The sequence below is a fragment of the Leptonychotes weddellii genome, chromosome 12 (assembly GCF_054177405.1).
Source record: "Leptonychotes weddellii isolate Sample4059 chromosome 12, ASM5417740v2, whole genome shotgun sequence".
NCBI classification, from domain to species: domain Eukaryota; kingdom Metazoa; phylum Chordata; class Mammalia; order Carnivora; family Phocidae; genus Leptonychotes; species Leptonychotes weddellii.
Genome location: NC_138380.1, coordinates 62,123,156 through 62,141,038, shown reverse-complemented (window position 1 = coordinate 62,141,038; position 17,883 = coordinate 62,123,156). Strand labels below are relative to the sequence as shown.

General features: G+C 37.2%; 1 protein-coding gene across 1 annotated transcript; it reads right to left on the bottom strand.

Moving 5' to 3' along the window:
- Positions 1 to 4,409: 4,409 nt before the first annotated feature.
- On the bottom strand, positions 4,410 to 17,210 carry PDK4 (pyruvate dehydrogenase kinase 4). The gene is made up of 11 exons (XM_006730655.3): positions 16,841 to 17,210; positions 15,763 to 15,904; positions 14,388 to 14,459; positions 13,290 to 13,474; positions 12,982 to 13,068; positions 12,452 to 12,529; positions 10,694 to 10,770; positions 8,808 to 8,906; positions 8,501 to 8,611; positions 8,084 to 8,197; positions 4,410 to 6,681 (listed from the first exon to the last, which is right to left on the bottom strand). The coding sequence occupies exons 1-11, from the start codon at positions 16,968 to 16,970 to the stop codon at positions 6,538 to 6,540; spliced, it is 1,239 nt and encodes a 412-aa protein (XP_006730718.1). The 5' UTR covers positions 16,971 to 17,210; the 3' UTR covers positions 4,410 to 6,537.
- Positions 17,211 to 17,883: the final 673 nt, after the last annotated feature.

Sequence of the window (17,883 nt, the reverse complement as noted above, 5' to 3'; positions counted from 1 at the left end):
TGTAGAAATCCTTGAGATTCATTATGGTATTCCTAGTGCCTGGCATATGTGGTGCTTAAGAAATCTTTGTTGATTGCTTGTTGAGTAAGTAAGTGAATTTTCTCAATGCCTGAAGAATGATTAAGTGTCATTCAGTAGACAGTGAGAGCTGGTCTAATAGACCAAAGCTCGTGATGGCTCGCAAGTAGGTAAGGGCTTCCGGACATATTGTCTGAAGAAATCCAGAGGCTTGCAGCTGGTCAGTAGGCTCAGGGTTGATGGGCCAGTGGCAGTGTCCCTTTACCTGATAGATTAGTTTTGGGTTATCATTCATACAGCCTTAGACATCATTCTGACTTGTTGCTTTCCTGGGTACATTCCTTACAGAAAGAGTGTTTCCTCAGAGCAAAGGCTCTGGGGTATACACTGCCTTGAATCAAATCCCAGCTCTATCCCTTGACAGGGGCAACTTACTGGACTTCTTTGTGGCTCAGGTTCTTATCTGTAGAATGGGCAGAATCATAACATCATCGCTGTTGTGAGGGTAAAAGGAGTCCATTTACGCATAGGAGTTAATAATATAATGGATTGTTGTGAGGGAGAAAATGCACTAATTAATGTAAAATCCTTAGAAAAATACCTGCCACCTAATAAGTTCTATGGGTTTTTATATTTATTTATTTATTTATTTATTTATTTATTTATTTACCTACATAATATTCAATTTAGAAAGGGTTCAGAGAGAGAAGAAAAAAGTGCAGTGAATATGAAAAAGAAACATTTTTGGCCAATGAAAAATATAGTTTAAAAAATCTAGTCAAGATTATAACCTATAGATTCTTTGGTTAAGAAATCATTTCTTCAGGTTCAGTGGCAAATTTTATCGCTAAAATAATTGCCCCCAAAGCAGTGCACGGTAAGTGAAATCCTGCCTGGAACTATCTGGATTGTGTAAAAATAAGAATCACATCTAACTCTATACAGAAGGCAGGATATATTTTTTAGTTACAAAGAACTATTGTCAAACATTCTAAGAAAAAAAAAAAAAAGGCAGGAAAACATTCTCTACCTTCCAGCAAGCCAGAAAACTGTTTTCAAAGGCTTTTTAAAAACTATGTTTAGTGCTTGCTTTTATTATCATTTGGAGGTCTGCTTTCACAAGATGAAATATAATATTTAGAAGGGGAAAGAAGCTGCCTCGGGAACATCTGAAGCCTGCTTGTTACTTTAATGGCTCAAGTCTCTTTTTATCTATTCGACAAACAATTATTGAGAGTGTGCTTTGGGCAAAATGCGCGGTAAGCTGTCTATGTGTTTATTGGTAACGTGTAGCAAGCCGGCTTCTCCTCGGTATTCAGGGAGGGGCAGCCTCGCAAAGGCACCTAAAAGAGTTAATAGACCTCATTAGGTAACACATGGCACCACCATCCACCCATTTTTTGGTTGGATAGCATTACCAAAGAGGTCAAGGTCTTCATTTGATCTCTGCCTGAAGAGGTTTCAGTCTTGCTCAGCAGTTTTGGGTCACAAACCATACCTTGACCTAACAATCTAGGCCGGGGTCATAATCAGGCAAGAGGGTATGTTAGAGCAAATGTGTTACTGTCATTGATAGTGCGTGTTCACACTCTATGACTTTGTATTGGAAGGATGGTACTTTATTTTTATTGCTATCAACTCATTTGTAAAGAAATAGGTAAAGAGAATTGCCTAAGAACATGGTATAAGGCTTTGATTTTTGTTTTCACTTTTTTATTTTATTTCCAGATCACAAATTTATAATTTCAAACAAATGTTGTTATCCTTAAAAATGAGTTTAAAAGAAAAAGACTGAGTTAAGGGAAATTCTACCAGCTATCAAAGTATATTTTTGGGCTGGAAACACATTAAAGGGCATAGTTTTAATGGAATTGATTAAAAAAAAAACAACTCAAGACTTTGCTTTTCAATATGTTATTTGTCTTAGATATTAAAGTATCCTTTTATATTTATGGAAAAGAGTATGCTAATAAATAATTCCTAGCTATATTACATTATTTGACAACCAGTCCCCAGTTACTTTCATTACATTAAATAGCAGTAAACATGAAAATGATGTCTCATAATGCATTGATAAACTTTATCATTTTCTTGCTGAATTTATCACTAAGACAGCTCACATCATTTTCACATCATTTAGTAGATTCAACATGTTTTCAAGGCTACTGACATTTCTGTTGGTTTTGAGTGGCTTTTAATGTTTATTTGTACTTGGGTAGGAACTGAAAAATCTCATTAAAAGACAGTTGCTCATTTCCGTTAAGAGTCCATGAAATATGGATGGTAGTATTTTTTTCATCTGAGTCCAAGGTGAACAAGAAGAAAGAATACTCAGAGATCTGAAACACCGACTCATTTGCTCAAGAAATTTCCTTAGTAGTAATAACTTTTACCTGTTATTTCATTTCTTTTGAAATATGTGATAATTTCCAATGGGCAAAGACTACCAACAGAGAGTGACATTAAACAAAGATCAGGTGCAATTTAACTTGCTTGGAGAAGTATTCCAGAGTTTCTGCAATGTTGTAAAACTTCTTGAATACCATTTAAAGCATAAAATTGTATAAAATTTGATGTACATTTATTTAATACCGAGTTCCAGTCTCCCCTTAAACGCAGAGAGGCTGTCCTATAGGCAGAAGTTGGTTTATGTGTTTATTCATCTATTTGTTCGGTGAATGCTTATGGACTGCCTAAGTAACTGCGATTTAAGATAAAAAGTGAAAAATCAAAAAGAGATATATGGACAAAACATTGATGGAAATAAAAACCCCACTGCTTTCAGTGTGCATGGCAAGGGGCTTAGGGATTTCTTACCTAAGCTCCCATGAAATTATGATAGTCCCTCAACTCTCACCAGGCCAGATCAAAGTGATCTGCAGAGTTCAGGTACATTTGCCGTGTTGGTACACAGCTAAGGGTAAGTGCACTACGGAAGTACAGCCAAGAATGAAGAAATTATCAAGGTCAATGCCCAAGCTACTAGCTCTCAAAAGATCTTTCTCCCTCTCTGCACATGTCATTGTAGTTAAGATTAAATGCTTTTGCCATTTGTAAGCAAATTTGAAATTTGGGAGAAATGGTATAAAGATGGGTTTGATGAAAATTCAGCCAACTTTGTTTAACTCGAAAATTAGTATCCTTTGACTTGAGTTAAAAAGATGTGTGTGTGTGCATACATGGAGAATTGTGGCACGTAAAGTCTTGCAGTTTCTATGAAAATGTGGATGAAGGTTCTGAGCCTGTGTAGTGCACAATTCTCTACCTTCCAAGCAGCTTAATCCAAGGACACTGTACCGCTAAATCCATGTGTGTGTGTGTACGTGTTTGCGTGCGTGTGCATGTGCGCATGCGCTTTCTTTAGATACAAGGTGCCGTACTTCTCTGACAGAAGAAACTAAGGTAGCCAAGTAGAGTGTCATTGATAAAGTGCTTTACTCTATGTTCTTTAGGTCTAATGCCTTAGGTTGATTGTATTTCTGATTCAAATATGCTTATTCTCACAAGATTTTAGAATTTAGTTATGACAAATCCATTCCACTAATTTTCTTTTCTCTTTCTTTCCTTCTTCTTCTTCTTTTTTTTTTTTTAAGATTTTATTTATTTGTCAGAGAGAGAGAGCACAAGCAGGGGGAGCTGCAGTCTTCCCGCTGAGCAGGGAACCCGATGCGGGGCTCGATCCCAGGACGCTGGGATCATGACCTGAGCTGAAGGCAGAGGCTTAACGACTGAGCCACCCAGGCGCCCCTCTTTCCTTCCATCTTCTCTTTCTTTCCTTCCTTTCTCTCTCTCTCTTTTTTTTTTTTCCCTCTTTTCCCCCTCCCTCTTTGTCTTTTTTATTTATAAAACTTTGCCAATATGGGCGTTAGGAAGGTAGGCAATGGGTGTTATCTAAAGTAACATAAAGTAGGATTAAATTAGTTAAGAAAGACAGTGTGAAGATTAATTTAGTAATTTCTATCTTCTCTCTACCTTATTATTATTCAGATATTTAATCCAGAAGTTGTTTGGGAACCTAAATTATCTAGGTAGTTATTTTGGTACTCTACTGTATTTATTATGTAAATACAGTCACCAAGTGAAACTTTAAGTTTACCCAAAAAAAAGTACAGAATATATACATCGCAAAAATGATTATTGAATATATTCAATAAATTCATGTAGATAAACACACTATGTGCTACTGGAGCATACACGAGAAAGCAAAGGACAATCAGAAATTTCTGGACTTCTATAAAGTACTTACCTTTTATCTAAAAATCAAAATTTTAAGTTGCTCTCAATACTTTTAAAAGGCTATACCCAATTTGAATGTAAAGTGAAGAAAATCTTTACCTCAAATTTTTCTTAGTACTTTGCCATCTATTGAGAATGAATTTCAAAAGACTATGTTTACTGTTATAATAAAAATATTTATTATAAAAATGATTACATCTCTCTGTACATAGAGAAAAAAACACAATTTATACATCAATAACTTAAGTGGTCCTGAACATTCAGTAACCATCTGCTAGAATCCTAAAGTTTTTCCATAGATTTCACAAATACCAGTGTAGACTATTTCTATTTTATAGAACTCAATTTGCATAGTTTATGTTATTGTGATATTAACATTTCTTCTCTAGTATTTTAAAGATAGTTCACAGTGTTGGGGTTAATTACGTAATCAACTGCTTTAAATCTTTGGTAAATACAAGTATTTACATGCAAAATGTTTAAGTTCAGTGAAAACTAAAAAGTCAAATAACCTATTGCAAATAGTTTTGTGTAATCGATAAATGCATGAGCCAGAGTCCCACCATCAAGAAAAGCCACTCTCTAGGACTTCTCAGGGTAGAGTCTGACATCCACAACAAATCAGTTGAGGCCTCTATGGCCACGACCAGAAGCACCACAATTCTAGGCCACAACAAAATTAAACACGAATGTTAAATTCAACATATACAAACAGTACTGATTCTTTTACAACGCAGAAAATTCTAGCTTTTTTTTATATCTTGGTTGACACATCAATTTGACATGGATGAGTTTATTATCTCATAAAAGCCCATTATCTCGCAAAAGTGAGAGAACCATTTAAAGAAGCCATTCTGTTCTGAAAGACATCAATTCATCCTCTTGCCAGTAATTTATCTATGAAAATATAGATCATTTCTTGAAATAATTTGTAGGGGAAAAAGCAAGATGCCTACTCTCTGTTTCCTTCCTTCCCCGCTTCCTTCCTTCCTCCTTTCCTGCCTCCCTTCCTCTCTTCCTCCCTCCCTTCCTTCCTTCCTTCCTTCCTCCCTTCCTTCTCTGAGAGTTATGTACTAGGACAGGCCTGTCAACCTGCCTATTATACTTGAAGTCCCCAAAAGTTCCATATGCATTACAACTTTCATTTATCAGCCCTCAGTCTCAATGATTCAAATGAAAGCCTCCTGGCATGAAAACCTCTTACTCCCAGGCTATTTGTTAAAAATGTCCCAAGAAGTCTTTAAATTCTAATGTTCTCGAGCCATTTGAGAATTAGGAATCATTTTTAATGTTAATGCAGGAGTGTAGAGAATATAATTACACATATATCAAAAATGGATCTTTTTAAGCCTAGAAAGGGGATGGCATCATTGGATCACTACCATTGCAGGGGGGAGAACAGTCCCTCCTACTGATTGAGCTTCTGAATGCATGCTTTCTTTCCCTAACATTGGTTTTTCCAATCTACCATCTCATTCATAAAGAAAGCAAGGTGAGAGATAGTTTTGGCTATCACTTTGGCAATTCTTCTCCCCCTCCAACCGCCAACATCCTGAATTCAGTGCCTATTTTAAAACTCACCCAAGACTAGGCAGGCACCTGGCAATAAGTGTTCACTTATGACAAGAAGTGTGAACAGGAGAGCAGCATAATGAAGATACAGTATTCATCAGGAGAGGCTTTGTTCTGAGTTTCTACATTGGCCCAATGCCTTGGCTGCAACTTTGAATAAAACGTTTTGATTCATTCCTCCTCATTCAAATAACATACAAAGTAAATGTTATTTAGTCACCAGTTTTCCTCCCTAGAGCACACAGAAATATAGGAAATGTACCTTTACATACATTTCTAATGACATAGCATAAACTAAGCCCCACCCCTTTGATGGCAGGGAGATATTGGCATATGGACACTTGAGATGCAATAAATACCAATATCTTACGCCATCAACAGCAGGCCTAAAATATCAGTCTTTGCAAGTGCTAGCTTATATCTTCACTTTGCTCACATTCCCATCCTTGTTGATACAGACATGGCAAACTGAGGCTTTTCCTGGATTTGATACAAGCTCGTACGTTATGCTAAGTTAAAGAATAATGCCTACATTACACTTTCCTGGGTCAGAGAAACGGGCTTCGTTCCTCTTTGCACCGCTGTTCCAATCAAGGAGTTTTTGTTGCTTTTGTTTGTTTTTGAGGAAACAAGAGTTCACACGCAACCATGCAGGAAGCAGCACTGGCGTAGACCCACTTTGATCCCGTAAAGTGTCCCGAGTGTCCCTCTTCACAGAGCCACTTTCCCCTTCGCCAGGTTCTTTGGTTCCTTGCTGGGGATACACCAGTCGTCAGCCTCGATGCTCATCTGATAATGTTTGAAGGCTGATTTGTTAAAGACTGGGAGTTTTTCTACAGACTCTGACGATAAAGCCTGCATGAAGAGGGGGGAAGAAAAATCAACTCAAAGTATTCATGGCATGATTTGTACATGAAGTGATTATTCAAAATAAATCCAGAGGTAAGTATTCAAACATTCAAATATGTTCCTTTAATTGATTCAGTTAATAAGAGCACACCATAGCCCATAGTATGCTAGGCAGTGTATAAAAGTAAAGTAAAAAACAAATATTATTTCTACCCTCTAGGGGCTAAAATAGCATATATACAATTAGAAATTGGGGAACAGAATTTGTCTTCAATATTTACACCTGTCCCTTGTTCAGATATTGCTGATGTGACAGAACTGAATAGCAAAGCTATTCTTTCTTTACAAAAACCTTTGCCTCTGTGATAAAGAGTCCTAATCTGATACTGTTAATTTATTAAAATCTGATACTATACATCTATCATCTCTTAATCTTTCCCAGTACTTGGAAGACTTTTGTTCATTTAAGAAATGAATACATTAACTATTTTCAGATAGTCAAAAGCCTCTCGGCAAATAATTCCCTTGCACAAAATGGGAGCCTACAAAAATAATGTTTTAGTTACTAATATCTGTAACTACATTTTCAGTCAAAACAGCTGGAAAACAATTAACGAATCAGGACAGTGACCTTAACAAATAAATTGAGGCTTTATCAGAAATAGAAAAAACATGTACCAAGTTTTAAAGTTTAATCAGGAAATGCCAGACATCCCACTGACTGCTTGTGAGCAGTTAGCTTTTCCTTCCCTGGATTTCTAATAAGGTCAGCTTAAGGTCTTGAGTATCTTGGTATCCGTTGTTTTCTAGGCTGGAACATTATTAGCATGTATTTCCCACGAGTTTAAGTAAAACCAAGGTACAGCTATTCTCACAGATGCCAAAAGGTGTTGGTTTAAAAAATTCACATGAGGATCTCCTCACTTGGAAACTAATATGCATCTTGAGAAACAATTTAGCTTCACTTGAAGCAGGTAGCTTGGCCCCACTTCTAACTGGTAAGTTACCATATTAAATATTATATAGTACAACTACACATACCAAACAGAAAATACAATGACTTATGGTGGTTATTTGCATTAACTCAGTTTGGGGTATTCACGGGGGACCACGGAACTCGGGGCCATAAAAACAGCATTGCTTGCAGAAATACTGTTTCGGGGCACCTGGGTGGCTCAGTTGGTTGGGCGTCCGACTCTCGATTTCAGTTCAGGTCATGATCTCAGGCTCATGAGATCGAGCCCCGAGTCGGGCTCCACACTCAGTGGGGAGTCCACTTGAGATTCTTTCCCTCTCTTTCTATCCCTTCCCCTGCTTGCACTCACTCTCTCTTTCTCGCTCTCAAATACACAAATAAAATCTTAAAAAAAATAGAAATATGATTGTTTCTACTGAATTGAAAGGATACCTTTAAATAGATGATGGCCTCTGTTCCATATCCTGACATAGAGTAGAGATTCAAATCTCCCTGAAAGTACTTGGCATAGAGACGAGAAATTGGCAAGCCGTAACCAAAACCAGCCTAGAGGGGAAAGATCAGTTATTGGCAAAGCAATGGACATGCTCATTGAAATACAAAACATAGGAAGGAGTTATTATCCTCCCTGCTACTGATGTTCTAGAACCCAGATAAGTATTTTCTGCTTCCAAGCCGAGACCTCTCGTGAATTGTTTCACCGTCTTCAGCTTGCTTTCTCATGCTTTCTCCTATCCCCCATGCCCAATTTAACTAAATTGACTAATTTGCCTAAATACTTCCTTGTAATCCTTGCTTTACATTCAGAACTAGGTGGCTGGGATGAACTTAGCCTTTAATTGGTCTTACCAAAGGAGCATTCCGGGGATTATCCATCACGGGCGTTGGTGCAGTGGAGTATGTGTAACTAAAGAGGCGGTCAATGATCCTCAGGGGAACGCCACCTCCTCTGTCCGAAATCTTAAATAAACAAACAAACCAAAGCTATGCATTAAAAACAAGGTGCATTTATCGATCTAAAAATGTTTTCCCTTTATTTAAAAGTCACCCGGTGTACATGACCTTGATCTGCGGCTCAAAGCAGAGCACTTTATGATTACTGACACTTTTTTAGTTCTCTCAAGAGAGACTCAAAAGAACAACAGAGAATGGTTACCTTAATTGTAAGATCTTCTTTTCCCAAGACAACAATCACTTCAATTGGTGTAAGGGAAGGCCAATTTTCCTGGTGTTCAACTGTTGCTCTCATCGCATTCTAAAGAAATCAAAACCATACAGAATTCAATGGCAGAAGAATGAGAAACAATAAATAACCGTTTTTTATGTTTAAAATAAAAGCAGCACAGAGGGTAATTCAAAGTTCCTATTTTTTTTTAAGTTAGTAGTAAAAGAGCTCTGTAAATAGCCATTTATGAATGTGTCATGCAGGATGTATAATGAAAAATATTCATTTACCATGTAATATAGCTCCTGGGAGTAATGTCTAATGGAAAAACAATTCTGCTAGCTGTCAAGTTCTTATTTGTAAGCTTAATTTAAATGTAGAAATTGGTTTGTATAGTCCACTTCCTGGCTCTCTCTTTTCTGTCTTTCCATTACATTTTACATCCAAGCACCAAAGACTATTACATAACAAATGAACAGTGAATCATTGAACCAATTTATTGGCTTTTATAAAAGTTGCTGGGAAAGGTTGTTACTATTTAAAAGGATAGTAAATAATTCTAAATTAAATTTCAATTTGCATTTGATTATCATTTTAACTTTTACCAGTGATGGCAAAAAAACTCTAGGAGTTGGACCATTCAATTTAAAAATAAATGAAATCAACGAAAAAAGTATCTTTTGTCCTTTTACAGAGAAGAAACTCAAACAAGTTTGCAGACAACTGGATGAATCTCATACAGATAAAAGTTTTGGTTTATGTCACCCGTTTTCCTCTCTAACCTTCTTGTGGTACATTATCTGCTTTCTGGTTTCTATATGATACTAAGTTCTAATCATTAGCTGAAGTAAAAGAAAATAGATCAGATGTCTGTAGTACAATCAATACCTCATTGTACTAACATTAGAATAAGGTAGGAAACAGTAAGTTCTGAGAAAAGCTAAATCGCAATTAGTGGCAAATTTCAGGTTTTTTAGGCTTCCTCCTCCAGGAGTCCAGGAGACTCTTGGAAAGCATCACAAAGCTTCAGGTGTTTTTTTCTTTTTTGGTAAAAGTACAGTTTTGGCTTGGTCTTAGAACCTGGGGCAGGATTTGATTCTTGGTACCTGGCTACGCCAGACCAGTAACATTCACATCCTTGGTGAGCTTGTTAGAAATGCAAATTCTCAGACGTACAGAATCAAAATCTCTGGGCCAGAGCCTAAGAACCTCTGTTTTAAGAAGCCCTCCAGGTGATTCCTAATGCATACTAAAATTTAAGAAGCACTGTCCTATAGTCTTGCTATGGAAAGTGTTGGAGTGTGGACCAGCAGCAGCACCTGCCAGCTTATTATGAATTCTAAACCCCACCCTAGTCCCACTGAACCAGAATTTTAACAAAATCCCAGATGACTCACATGCACATTAAAGTTGGTCATGGAGGGAACTGACTGCCTTCTGAGTATATTCTAGACTCAGGCTGGAACCCTGCCTGCTACCTGCAGTAGCTCTGGACCTGAACGTCTGGATTCGGAGCTAGACCATCCTGCTGGGGTGGAGGTAACAAGGCCCCATTTACTGTAGCATTCACCCCCTGACCTTCCTTAACAAATGCATGAATGACTAGTGCTTTGTTGGACACCTGAAAAAATAATAAGAACAGGGAGCACGAAGGCATCGTGAATCATATTGCGCGATCTCCAATATGTGTGGATGCTCTCATGAACCGCATGTGCCCTTTCCAACGCTAACTGTAGCTTCTTTCTGTTAGGAGCCCTGAAGCATGTTTGGGAGAAGATAGCGAGGCTCCCACTTAGTGGGAAGCGATAAAGGAAATAAAAAGGTAACCTGTGAATTAAAAACAAAACAAAATTGCAATTATTTTTGAAGTGTCATACCTTGAATAGTTCAAAGAGCATATGATGAAGGTGAGAAGGTACATACACAATGTGAATTGGTTGGCCTGGCGATTTTCCTAGAAAAAAATTAAACTCATTTAGAACTGGTAAACAAGTATTTCATTAAAACAAACTTCCGTATCTATTTGATTAACAGAGACTCCCTATTCCCAAGATTAGAATACTCCCCATCTTCCTTTACTCTGAAATTCTACCCTAGAACCTTCCCTCTTAAACAGTAAACACAACTGGCTTATTTTCAAAATACTATTACAGCTGCTGCCTTGTGCTCTATGATTAATTTTTGCATTTCTCTACAAATGTATAAGGTCAGATGAAGTGCATGACAAGGTTGCTATAAATTAGGTTATGTGGGCTATTTCAGAGTTAAAATCATACATTTTAAGAAAGAAAAAAAATTCATGTATCCATAGTATAATACTGAAATTAACGTTAGCTATAATTTTCATATTTTATGGAGAAATAACACATTTGATTATTCTTGATTTTTATCAGCCAAACATTAAATCTTACAGGCTAAATATGCTTACATTTCACTGAGAGGCGAAAGAAAACAGAGAAACAAAAACCTCATAATACTGTCTGAGAAGAAAAATAAAAGTATTATTCTTTGGTGTCCCAGGCTTTGGCAAAGTTTGAATCAGAAAACAGAAGGTCTGGCACAATTCCCTCTTTATTTTATCAAACAGTTCAAGCAGTTTAGCTACACATATTATGCAACAATGCTGTTAATGCTTAGAGATATTTTTCAATCTTTATTTGTATTCCTATTTTTAAATTAGCAATCGATTACATGTACATATCCCCAGTCCATGAGTTAGGGTACTTTTAATTTGAGCAACTTAATTTTAACTGTCCTGCTCTGAGAAACACTATGGGATAAGATAAAAACAGTGCCTTGCATTCATCATAATATCATTTCAATGTGGGAAGACCCTCTCTTTTCAGGCACCCTGGAGCTGAAGCCACTGAGGTATGCTCTGCATCCAAAACAGTGGTGTCTACTTACAGTGCAATTAAAACTTTTTTTTTTTGTAATTTAAAAACATTTTTAAAAGAACATTTAACATGAGATCTACCTTCTTAAATATCTAAGTGTACAATATAGTATTGTTAACCGTAGGCATGATGTTGTACAGCAGATTTCTAGAATTTATTCATCTTGCATAACTGAAATTTTATATCCATTAAGTAGCAACTCCCCATGTACCCCAGCTCCCAGGCTCTGGCAACCACCGTTCTACTTTCTGCCTCTTTGAATTTAACTATTTTACATACTTCAGATGAGTGGAATCACACAGTATTTGTCCCACGACTGGCTTATTTCTTACAGTACAATTTAAAGTGTTTTTGTTTCCAGGTCTTATGAGTAACTTCTCCAGGAGGATATTCCTGCTACCAAGTGGTTCCTCTTACTTCTGGCTTCCCTGCCCCATATTCTGCAATAAGCTATCTTTCTTTGATCTAAGACTGGAACTAGGTTGCTACTCTAAATCTTAAATTACTTGCTAAAACCATTCTTCTTTATGAATCATCACTAGCGACTGAATATGCTCAGTTGGAACTTTCCAACTGAGATGAAGAGAACTTTGGCTTCAATAAAGAAGTGTACAAATTCTAGACAAGTTCAGAAGGGAGAAAAAGAACACAGAAGTTGCTTTGTGTTTATAAGACGTAATCATACTGGGAGAACAGTGAATTTCCTGTAGATTAAAATATGTTTTATTTGTAGCTTACCATTCACTTGTGTGAGCTTTAATTCTGGAGATGTTAAATAATACTGGTCACAAAGCATCTTTGAACACTCAAAGGCATCTGAAATAGAAGGTTTTTTTCAAAATGATGAAATGAATTTATGCCAAGTAAAATTTTCATGTGATCTTCAGTGTGTGTACTACCCTTACTCTAGAATATTCATTAAAGTACAGGTTTGTATATATGAAAAAAATACCTCTTTAATGTTTTATGGAAGAATTAAGACAGTGTTGAAGTTATAGCTGTGGCAATAGGAATATGCACACTTCAGAGACTGAACACAATACATAAGAATATGGCACATTAGCCATTACTGTTTGGATTTTTATAATTTAATTAATGATTTTATTAAACCCCTGACTCAAAAGCAAAGGACCTTCATGACAGTATTTATAAAAATATAAATAGAACATTCCGAATATAAATTTATTCACAAAGTCACCTCAACTATAGATAAGTCAATCATATAGTGTATATTTTCAATAAGGGAAATGCAGAAATCTAGAAATTACCTTGGACCACGGCTGCCACATCACAGTTTGGATCAATGCTTCCAATGTGAGTTGGGTCTCTTGTCTGTGAGTCACTAAATATAAGAACTGTTGACAAATAAAAACAAAAGATGTTGTTATAAAAATCTGGATAATCATGATTAAAATTCTTCTTTCCTAGTCCTACAGGCAGAAACTATCAGTTGCTCTGAAAGAAAATGTTCAATCGTAGTTTTAATTGAGCCCCTGAAGAATGAAACATCTGGGTGGGGTACGGCTTATATTCTACACCCTTCTCAGTATATCATGACCATGATGAGCTAACTTACTATGCTGGTTCATCAGCATCCGGGTAGAAATGCGGTTCATGTAAAATCGATCCAAGAAATACTGAAGATTTTGATTGGTGACTGGGTCAACTGTACAACCATCTTTATATTCTATGACTCCTTGTGCCATGGTCGGAACTACATTGTAGTGTCTATTTCGAACTTTGATGAGAGTATCTATAAAACTAAGCCAAAACACATTTACAGTTACTGAAAGTTCAAGTAAGTTTCATTCACTTGTATCCCTTAGATTACTTCAAAGAAGGCTAAAGTTTATTTTAAGTAACCATCTAAAGAAATCAAATGATAAAATGTTTGGATGAAGCTTTATTAAGGTTCTCACTTACAGATTCTTCAACTACAACAGAGGGGATGGTATCACAAACAGATTTTTTTTTCCTTCTAGCTTAATGTAAAAATACCAGCTTTCTAACTGGTGAATTCATTCTGGGAATTCATTAAGCCTTCTCTTTAAAAAATAATAATTAAAAAATAATTAATATTAAAGAGAATTCTAGAGTGCCATTTTGGAAAAAACCTTCAAGATTTCTTCTTGGATTTATAAAAAGATTCTTCTTTCCTAGTCTTACAGGCAGAAACTACAGTTACTCTGAAAGAAAATGTTCAATCGCCAGTGACAATGACATATATTAATATTATGTAATAGTAAATCCATCTGTGAATCTAATCATCAGACTAAATTTATAGTAAAAAATAGATTTCCTTAAAAATAAACAGTTCCCTGCACTTGTTCGTATTCAGCCTCATTTTCAATGCCATCATTCCTTATCACTTTTAAAAAAACCAACAAGTCAAAACTTGTCATTTGTAAGGGGGAGGTTATTTTTTATTCAAAGTTGTAGCTCCTTTAATCTATGTCTAAAAGAAATCTTCGAAGTATGTCTGGAAACAATCAGAGTTTTAGAAACGTATTCTTTTTTTTTTAAATTTTATTTTACTAAGTTATGCTAATCAGTATACAATACATCATTAGTTTTTGATGTGGTGATCCACGATTCATTGTTTTCGTGTAACACCCAGTGCTCCATGCAGTACGTGCCCTCCCATTAGAAACGTATTCTAATGCATAGAACTTACTCTGATAATGCTTTCTGGTCCTCTGGGCTTTTCTCATGGAATTCCACCAAATCCATCAGGCTCTGGATATACCTATAAAGTGACAGGTGTGCTTTAAGTTTTAAAGTTGAATAGTCAGATACAAGTGGCTAAATCATTTCAAAATGACTGCAAAAGAGAAAGTACTATGTTTAAAGTTAAAACTTTCCTTCAAGACACCTGGAAAACACTATATCTAAAAAAAAAACAAAAAAACCCACAAAAAAACAACAAAGCTACGACTTTAACCCTCAACTTTCTAACTTAAAATTTGTATTTCTTTAATCATTCCAGATCAGTAGTCAGTTTTTTGTTTTATCTGGCAAATGTTTTCTTTTTTTATAGCATTTAGAAATAACTTTTTAAGGAAGGCTTCCTATTTTTTCCTACTATATTCATTCATAGGTGAGTAGAAGTCATGGAAGCGGCAGTAAATACTATGGATGATGTGTTTCAGATTATAATTGTTTAATATGTGTTTCAGATTGTAAATGTTTAATAATATATATATTTATAATTTGTATTTGTAATATATAATATTTATATAACTATAATATAATATATATTGTATACTTATAATATATGTAATTATATAATATATATTTACAGTATTTTTAATATGTATGTATTTCTTAAATCAATAAACAAAAAGCTGTGTAGTCAGTGGATTAGGGTGAGGCTCTGGTGTATGTCTGCCTCAGTGCATACCCTGGTCCTATTCTCTGAAAATCTGTTCCTTTGGGTGATCTACCCTCCCCAAGCCTCAGTATCCTTATCTGTAAAATGAGATGATAATAACTGACAGTTATTAAGTGCTGGCTGTGTGCCAGGTACTGTTTCAAGTACTTTTATTATGGATTAGCTCATGTAACTTCACTCACATAACCCTTTGAAGCATATACTTTATTTTCCTCAGTAACAGACGGGGGAATTGAGGCATAGAGAATTTAAGATACTTGCCAAGAATTCCACAACTAGGAAGAGGCAAAGGCAGGATCTGAACCCAAAGCCTGCTGTTAATTGGTTTCTAAGTAACAAAGATTAGATCCTCTATATAGTAGTCCTTCTGTCTATTTCTAGGATAGCATTCCGTGTGCAATGTCAAATTCTGTCTTTTATTATTTAAAATACAATTATATTGTGAAAGTATGTACTTTTTCAGGGCAAGATGTCTGTAGCTTTATAACTGTCCTTATGATAATTTACCCTAAATAACTAAAAACATCTTTACATCTTTCAAAAATATTTACTGTTCAGGCCACCTGTTTTCCAATTATGATGCTAACACATTATAAGAATTCACACTCAGATACTAGTCTTAAAAATAGAGACTGTTTCAGAATGATTCACCACTTACCAGCTTTTAACTAATCGCACTGAAGAAGTATTGACTAATCGATCAGGGAGGATATCAATTTCCTTCAGGATATTGGCTAGCCTCACAGGCAATTCTTGTCTCAAAAATGCAAAAGAAGTTCTTTCACACGCATTTTCTGAACCTGTAATAAATAACTTTTATTTAGCTTTGGGGAAAAAGTAGCTCTAAATGATACATTGGAATAGTATTAACTAACCAATATTGAACACACACACATATCATAAAATCATAGTTTCACCCTCAGTTGGGTTACTATTTATAGTAAAAAGAAGTATCTCCTTCTTCATTGTCTTTTTCTTTACTTTCTTTTTTTTAAAAATGATCAATATGAGAATTGTTGTTTTCTTTTTTTGGAAGAGGATTCACTTCCACGAAGTCAAAATATCCCATAGCCCAGTCAACGTCACAGTGTCAACCTGACAACATCGTTCAGAAAGTTCTAGATATGAAATTGGAGTAGAGGGATAAAAGGGTGGGTAGGAGTGCTGATGTTTCCACATTAGTGATAAATAATACCACAACTAAATCCTTGAAATTTTCCTTATAAGATCACTGCAGAAAGTTTGTAAACCGTTTTGGCAGTAATGCAAATATATGGAAAACCATTATGATAAAGAGACAAAACTGTTAGCAATGCAGAGAGATGAAGGTGGCTAAGGGATAAAATCTGAATTAATTTGAGGCTACTTTGTAATATTAGGAATCCTCCCCCAATAGTATTATGCTGTGAAGGAGGGTTTTAAAGTTTTTTAAATCATCGTTAAGTAGTGACAGAAAGCAGTAAGTATTTTGACTGGAAGCTTTGGACGGAAAGATGAGCTCAAACCATCCAGCATCAGCGGGTCAGCAAGTGGCCTTGACCTGTAGGCACAAACTGTCAGAAATAAGGCAGATCTAGGAAAGGGCAAGGAGCACTGGCGTCGAGGCTCCAAGGTTCAGCAGGAGAGCAGACTCCAGTTACTTTAAGCAAGGAGCTCTGCCCTCCCTGCACAAAGGCTGAAAGTTAAGGAAGCTCCCCAACCCCAGCGCCCCCACCCGGCCCTACTTCCCAGCTCACCAAAGTCCAGGAGCTGCTTTATGGACAGCGGGGACGGGCTGTAGCGTGAAAAATGCTCGACCTCGCGCGGCACCAGGCCGGCGCTGCTCAGCGAGCCGGCGCTGCGCATCACGAAGCGGGCCGCCTTCATCTTGATGCCCACCCTGCCCGCAAGCGCTGGGGCTGGCTTGAGGGACGAAGGCAGAGGAAGGCAGAACCTGGGACCGAGGAGGGGGCGGTGCGCGTCTAGGCAAGGAGGGCAGGTGGCCTGACTCGTGCACCCGGCCTGGGCTGAGATTCTGGGGTGCTTCCGAGTGGAGGAGGGCGGCAGTAAGTGTGAGGAGCCGCGAGGGGCTGGAGACTCAAGTTCCCGTCTGGCCACCACCCGCCGCCTCCCGCCGTTTTATTTGTTTCCCCGCACGCTCCCCCCAACTCCAAAGGGGAGGAGTCACTGGGACTTAGAAACGCGTCCAGAACTGGGGCCGCGCCAATCAGCTCAGATAAAGAACTTTGGGCCCCGCCCCCCGGCGCGTGGTCCCGTCGGTGGAAAGACCTGGCACCAGTGCACGGGGCTGTGAGGAGTAAGGAGGAAGGTGAAGCGGGCATCTGGAGGTACATGGGCTCAAGATCAGCCACTTGGGACAGAGTCCCGGATCGCGTGGGCTGGGGGCCCGCCCAGACTCGTCCTTGTTTACAAGTGAGAGACTGTCTCAATGTCACGCATTCCTGACCAGAAACTATTTCCAAGAATCTGAGCTCCGGGATGGCATTGGTTCTTGCTCAGAACGGGCTTTTACAGTAGCCAATCAGCTGCATTCAAAAGTATGAGCTTCTCTGCCATTGGACAGTGAGAGAAATAAATAGCCTAAAGACTGCTTCTAGTCTTTTCTCCAGGAGCGAACAGTACAAGTCAGGAACTGAAAGTTCTTTTCAGTGAGACTTAGGCTTGAGTAACTTCCCAAAATACATTTACTTTTTCCTGTGGCCATAAAAGGCCATCAATTTGTTTTTCTCCAGTAATACAGTCTCTTCATTAGGTTTACCCTGTTAATTAAAAACAAAGT